Source organism: Chenopodium album, chromosome 25, assembly GCF_948465745.1.
Source record: "Chenopodium album chromosome 25, dcCheAlbu1.1, whole genome shotgun sequence".
NCBI lineage: Eukaryota > Viridiplantae > Streptophyta > Magnoliopsida > Caryophyllales > Amaranthaceae > Chenopodium > Chenopodium album.
In genome coordinates, this window is record NC_137858.1 from 7,169,551 (window position 1) to 7,176,424 (window position 6,874).

General features: G+C 35.0%; 1 protein-coding gene across 4 annotated transcripts; it reads right to left on the reverse strand.

Annotated features, from left to right (window-relative positions):
* Window positions 1-163: 163 nt before the first annotated feature.
* LOC145615372 (BEL1-like homeodomain protein 7) lies at window positions 164-5,817 on the reverse strand. Of its 4 annotated transcripts, none has more exons than XM_081670449.1 (5): window positions 5,357-5,817; window positions 3,379-4,480; window positions 1,837-2,201; window positions 1,691-1,751; window positions 164-1,070 (listed from the first exon to the last, which is right to left on the reverse strand). In XM_081670449.1, exons 2-5 carry the CDS (start codon window positions 4,351-4,353, stop codon window positions 501-503), a joined length of 1,971 nt encoding a protein of 656 aa, XP_081526575.1. In that variant the 5' UTR covers window positions 4,354-4,480; window positions 5,357-5,817; the 3' UTR covers window positions 164-500. The 4 variants fall into 4 exon arrangements, with proteins under 4 accessions (XP_081526575.1, XP_081526572.1, XP_081526574.1 ...); XM_081670446.1 differs by having other exon boundaries at window positions 5,444-5,816; XM_081670448.1 differs by having other exon boundaries at window positions 5,286-5,401.
* Between the last annotated feature and the right edge of the window lie 1,057 nt (window positions 5,818-6,874).

Sequence of the window (6,874 nt, forward strand, 5' to 3'; positions counted from 1 at the left end):
ATGCTGCAGTATCTAAAAATTTCAAGATTTATTTTCTTAATCAATGTATTTAATCAATTAATTATACAAGAATAAAAAAATTCAGAGTAACTATATTTATATACTCTAATTTTTTTTATATATTTTTTTTATACTTTTAATCTTCTGTTTGTTTGGACCAAAATGTCACACAAAAATTACATGAATAATCCCTATCTTGTACAAATATATGCTATTTTCTCCAACCCAGTATCTATATTACATATTACATCTGGGAAAAATCTACAACAATATATTCAAATGAAATTTACACAACTCCTTGCTTTTTTCCCACTCTGCAGGCCTGCTTGAATTTCACAATTGCGCAGACGGCGTCGTAAGAGCAGCAGGAGAGGAAGAAAAAAATGCAGGTATTGCTATTGCTAAGGTTTAGTATATGGTCTAACCCCAGTTTATTCATATAGAGATTGTAGAGAAGTATGCATAGAAAGGTTTTTTTTTTTTTTTTTGTACTTCTTTTTTTAGGCTACAAAATCATTTAGGATGTGTGATGGGTTACCAAACCTGTGTTGCTGGTTTACTTGCTCAAGGTATGGATTATAGTCCGAGGTGGCGACTCCCATAGTAGCATCTGTATTTGTGTTACCCCGGAATGTGACATCGCCTTCACGATGTCGCAAGCCTAAGGCTAGGGATACTTGGTTGTCTACACTAAAGTTGCCTAATTCGGACATTTGGTAAGCAGCAGGATTGGCCATGAGATGTGGATGCCCATGCCCTCCACCATTAGGATCAGGAGAGGAAAGAGTCCCATTATTACTGTAAAACCCGTGATTGTCATTACTAGCACCAATACCTTGGTTGACATTGATCTTCGAATCATGAGCATCGTGGACTATTGATGTTGAGCTTTCCTGCATTTCCTCTCTTCTGTCTTCAGATCCCCAAGACTTCTCCCTTGCTAATTTCGGCGTGTTTTCTGGTGAAGATCTTGAATTCAATAATTCTGCTTCTCCGAATTCTTCTTTGTACATTTCCTCAACCATTGGCTTCCAAAGACGTACACGTGCATTAATAAACCAATTTGCAACCTGTTCCATTGCAAGATCAACAGCAACAGAATATCAGTTTAAGTTGTGCAGTAATAAGAAATTTCATCAAAGTTTGCATTTAAACTCCTACATTTAAATGTAACATACTTGACATAGAAAAATCAACTAGTAAGTAATAAGCCCTGTTACAAGAGGTAAAGATAGAAATATAACAAGTACTTTTTCTCCATTCCAATTCAAGTTCATCACATTCAAATCAAGGAGCTTTTCAAAAATAAAATGTAAAATATCTTCTTTCAGCAGCATAAGACAAGTACAAAGTATTTTACATGGACTCTTCAAATCACCTGAAGTACCCATGTGGATACTCGACACTCCAAGCCTCCAGCATGGGTATGGACAGGTGAAGATTTCGATTTTGGCCAAAATTATACTTTGTACATAATATTCTTCAGAGTTCAGACTAATGATACACACATCTGAGAGTGAATAGACATCATTAGGTAATTTGGGGATGGGGGAGTTGGTGATGGGATGGGGAAGAGAAAGAGGCAACAATCGATTCTCAAATCCAATTTCTCTGCAGTACAACCCTTCTAAAGAGATGTTTTCAAAACAACAAAAACAATAATTCTATTAGCTTCTCGCATTGAAATTACCTGACTTCTGGTCAATCCTGTCTGTCTAGCCAGCATAATCTTCTCTGAATCCTTTGGATATCTGTTAAACATAGATTTAAAACATGAGCCTGAATTCACCTTTCATAAGCAGAACTCTTGTAAGTCTAAAGAGGCAGTGAACATACGGATGGAGGAAGTGCTCAAAAAGCCAAGCACGAAGAATAGTAACAGCACTTTCAGGAAGTCCCCTCTGAGGCCTCCATGCATGGCGCATCATACCAAATTGCTGAAGGGCTCTCTGTTGCCTGAGTTGTTGATCCACATAGCGAAGACGAGGAATTACTCCAAGACCATTGTCTTGCTCTCCAAGGCTTTTTCGGGTTGCTTGAATTTGGTTAGTTATGGCATCACGCAGGCATCGGAAATGACGAGAAATTGTTTTAAGGGCCAGTGCTGTGTAAGGCTTGGCTGCCCCAACTCCGGCTACTACATCAAAAGATGACACCAGGAGTTGCATCTGTTGACAATATTGTTTGTATCTTCTGTCTACCTGCAATCAGAGGCACAAATGATATATATTATAACTCGGTTCAGCTCATTCACCATTCAATTACCTATAAGGACACATAAAAAAGATTTCTAAAGTGGATTACATAACATTGCACCATCCTTCCAAGTGCTCCTATCAGTCTTTGACAAGCAGAACAATCACGAACAACTTACTACACAGTACACCATGCCAGCTTCAAAAGTTATACAAATATAAATGCAAGCGAAATGAATCTGAATCCCAAACCCTGAGATCCAATAGTTCTAAATGCAAAGCTGAAAGCTATATTGACAAGCATCAAAGGGACACTTTTTCACTAAGGAAAACATTATGACAGTAAGAAGTTGGAAACTGACTCACAGTGCTTCCAAAGCATGTGACAATCTATTTAACTTCATTATCAACTCATACTACATAACCATTGATCAAATGAAAATCAATTATTTCCCTATTGTGTCCTCAAATTCAAGAATTTGGCTACTTCTTGTCAGCTTCCAACTCGAAAGAAAGCACACCACAAAGTAGATCCCCCCACTACACTGCATACACACTACTTCTATGAAAAAAAAAAAATTACTAAATGTCCTCCTGTAATTGCATTTATGAACTCGGTTATATTTATTTACTATTCTTGTGTAACAGCTATCAACTCCTCTGTTTCGTTCCCTATCAAGCCTTAAGCCACATATATCTCATTTCCCAAAATGGCTTTCAGTTAGATACCGACACTTCCAAATCTCTGTTTACATGGTTCTACCTAATAGCTTCGCTATAATGGAGCTAAGAGAATCAAAATTGATCCTCATGATTACTTTCAACAACCAAGAGACACATCAATCAGCATCAGCTATATGGAAGAACCTCAAGCAACAGATTATAATATAAGGCAACCTCTAATCTTTCAATCAAGCTAGTATTCCCAACAAATTCGATACCTCCTCCTCACCTGATCACCAACACTTTCGTCTATAGCTCTGTCAATGTCTCCAAAACATCATAATTTTCTCAAGGATTGTTCAAGATATACCACTTATGATCAGGAACAAGATGTGGTAATCCATAAAATGCAATTTAGAAATCAGGACAACGCATTGACATATTACCAACCAAGAACACACAAGAATGAACAATTCAAAATCTATTGACAGTAAAATAAAACAATGCAATGACATCATACCTCATCCAACATGGAATGAAGCTTATCCAACTTGTTCTGCAATTCTTGTCTCTCAGCAGGAGATAGCTCCACTGTGGATCCAGACTCATTAGCTTCTGAGGCGGCTTGTGATCCGCCTTTAGACTCCTTGGAACTCTCATCTACCTTGCTTGTGTTTTGTTCTTTACCAGAATCAGATCGCTTAAGAGCTTCCCGGACATTAACTACTTCATCCAACAACTGCTGTGCAGCCTTAAGGTACTTAGACTTCACAAGTGTGTTGGCCATTCCAGCCTGCTCATACTGATATTGATTACAATTCATTGCTTTCGGGTTCATTGAATATTGAGGATTATTCAGCGCCCCAAACCTAATGTTATTATGTCCATCTCCTTGCAATTCATAAGGAAAAAAGTCAGAATTTCTCATATCCTTGTTTGGGGAAGCCTCATCAACCTTGCAGGCCATTGGCCTAACATTATTCTCAGCCGAAAAGGGAAGGTGAGGGCTTAGGACAGAGGAGATTCCTGGATTCGAGTATTGATATTGCTGAAACTGAGATGTTGAAACCGCGGTTGACATCTGTGTGCTAAGGCTAAGAGATAGTCCTTGCAAATTCTGCTCACCATCCACCATATTTATCTGACTCCTAGATGTCAATTGAAGCTCCCCTGGCATAGAATTACCGACGTTTTCACCTCCTCCTGAGTTAAGTGTCCCGCTCATGGGCTGCATACACATTGAATCCCCGGTAGGTGGGATAAACATCATCTCATTTCTCCCATTCATCGCGGGCATCTCAACACCATTTTGTGGATTCATTGAAGAACCAGGCGAAATCTCAGAGAACGAACCGGGTGAAGAAGATGTAAGATACATCATCATGTTCCCATGGAGAAGAGGTGACTCAGAGTATGATGCAAACTTTTGGTCCCGGACATACGGCGCAGACAGGACATCAAGCTGAGCACTAGAACTGGGGTAATAAGTGGCCATTTTTGGGTAGGATTTCTATCACTTTTACTCAAAAAGTTGCAATACACAAGCACAATTCCAACAGTAGAACATCAGCAGAAATCCTCATATGTCATATGATCAAAGTTCATGGACCAGTAACAACAACCTGTGATAAGATAAAAAATCACTAAATAAATAAGTCCAATCTGACAAAGCAATTCACCTTTTATGTTTTTACTCATCATCATCAAAATCTTTGTAACCCAATAATTATAATCTGCCAAAAGGAATAATATCATACATATTCTAGAATCATCTAAGATATGATCAACATAATTACACTAATAATTTCAAGGAATTATCACTTATAGAATCAAAAATTAAACTTACACAGAAATTAATTAGTAAAATAAAATACAGAAACCCTATTCTGAAAATGTAAAAATAGACTAATAAATGAAACATAACACTAAATTGTAAAAAAATTACAATCAGCTGAAATTAGTGTTCTTGATAGTTCTTCATCACTGAGCTAAAACAAGTCAAACCCAGAATAGAAATTCAGCAATATGAGCTATAATCAATCAAAGTGCATCATCAAAACCATGGTTAAATAAAATAAGCATTAAATTTATAAGTGAAAAAATATATAATTACACTGAAAAGCTAGGAAATTATAATTGAGGTATACCTTAAAGAACCCCAAAGAGTTTGTGCCTTAATAAGGGAACAAAGAAGCTTAAAATTGCAAAAAAGCATAAAAACCTTATACACTAAAGACAAACTGATCCCAAGAGATTTTGCAAACAATAAACCAACCCACCCTTGAAACCCTTTTCAATCAAAAAAACAATGACACACCCAATTAGAATAATATACTTACTACAACCAACAAACTATATATTATAAAATTAATAAAATTATTTAATACAAAAAATTAATTAAATAAAAAAAGATTGAATTTTTCCTACCCAAATAAAATAATGAGTGGCTAAGATAGAGAGAGAAAAGAAAGTAGAGAGAGAAAGGAGTTAAGTACAACCTTCTATTTCTTGAATAATAAACAAAATGAATTGGTAAAAAATTAATCTTTAATTTAATAATCTCTCACAATCAATCATATTCTCACCATTGGCACGTGTGAGAGTAAGAAATTTAGCACCAAAAAGATGTAAACTTTGAAGGGATTTGAGAGTAGTAGTTGTTGTTGTTGCTGTTGTTGCTAATAGTTGTTGGTAACCTCCTCTGTTTTTTTCTCTCTCTACTTTCTCTCTCTAAAAATCTACAATATTTGGGGTTTAAGGAAGAGCTAACTACCAGTTGGTAGACCTAAACACTGTCTTAAACCTCATTCAAAAGCATACCCACTTTCTCTCTCTACACTTTCTCTCACTAGTTGCAGAGGATTTTTTTTTTTTTTTTTGTGAGGATTAAATTGAAGAAGAAGCTCTGTTTTCTGTGGTCATGGTCATTTTTGTCCCTTGAAAAAATATCAATAAAGTTTTAATCTTTTTTAGAAAATAAAAATAACCCATTTCATAAAAAACAAAAATACAAATAACCCATTTCATAAAATCTAAAAATAAAAATAACCCAGAAATTATTTTCTGTATTTTTTTATAAAAAAAAAATACAAATATGGACAATTGTGATAAGGGGGAATAAAATAATTGGAAGGGTTAGCTTTAGAGATAGCTGCATACTATTCGTAGGAGTAGGTGACAGTGACAACATCACACGTTTTAACGTATACAAGCGATTCCTAAGTATATACGCCTCCAAAAATTAATTTTTAAAAATATGAATACATATTTTATTAAATAAATACAAGTATAAAATTTCAATTTTTAATATTATGAAGAATTTAGTTTTGCTTGTTTGTTGGGTGTATTCATTATTCAATTCATATTTCCGGCTTGGTTGGTAATTTGGTATCCACAAATTTTATTCGCCCCCCTCAATTATTGAATTCAATTGCCTTGTTGAACCAAATAAATGCTGACAGAAGATGTTTTATATTTTTGGGATTTTGAAGAAATTTGGATAGGAGTAGTAGCTAAGAAATAATACAATAGTATTAAAATTGTATTAAAAATTGCGTATGCATTTTGGTGTATAGGAAGCCATAAAAGACAAATAAATGCTTAAGAAATTTAATAGGAGTTCAATTCTTAATTATTTCTAAGCGTGTATAAGAAATTTAGCACTCCCTCCATGTTTTTTTAAGTGATACATTTTTCATTTCCGACCGTGTTTTTTTAAGTGATACATTTCCTTTTTTGGCAAAACAATACATAAAAATATTAATAGAATATCTCTTTCCTCCCATGGTCCCCACCCAAACCCACTACTACTTTTTTATTATATCTTTCCTCTCACATATATTACTTTTCAATAAACTATTAACCCCACTATCTTTCTTTAACATTTTTTTAATACTCCACTACCCCACTTACCTCTTATTTTATTTAAGTCAATTAAATTGCCTAAAACTATGTGCCGGTCAATATGTAGCACTTAAAAAAACACGGAGGGAGTAGTATTTCAGTGGCGCATAAGA

Excerpts from the sequence above, each read along its gene's own strand:
- LOC145615372 (XM_081670449.1), bottom strand. The coding sequence starts at position 4,353 with ATGGCCACTTATTACCCCAGTTCTAGTGCTCAGCTTGATGTCCTGTCT. Across the intron at positions 2,202-3,378 it reads TTCATTCCATGTTGGATGAG|GTAGACAGAAGATACAAACA; the intron begins GTATGATGTCAT and ends CTCTGATTGCAG. Across the intron at positions 1,071-1,690 it reads CAGGATTGACCAGAAGTCAG|GTTGCAAATTGGTTTATTAA; the intron begins GTAATTTCAATG and ends GCAATGGAACAG.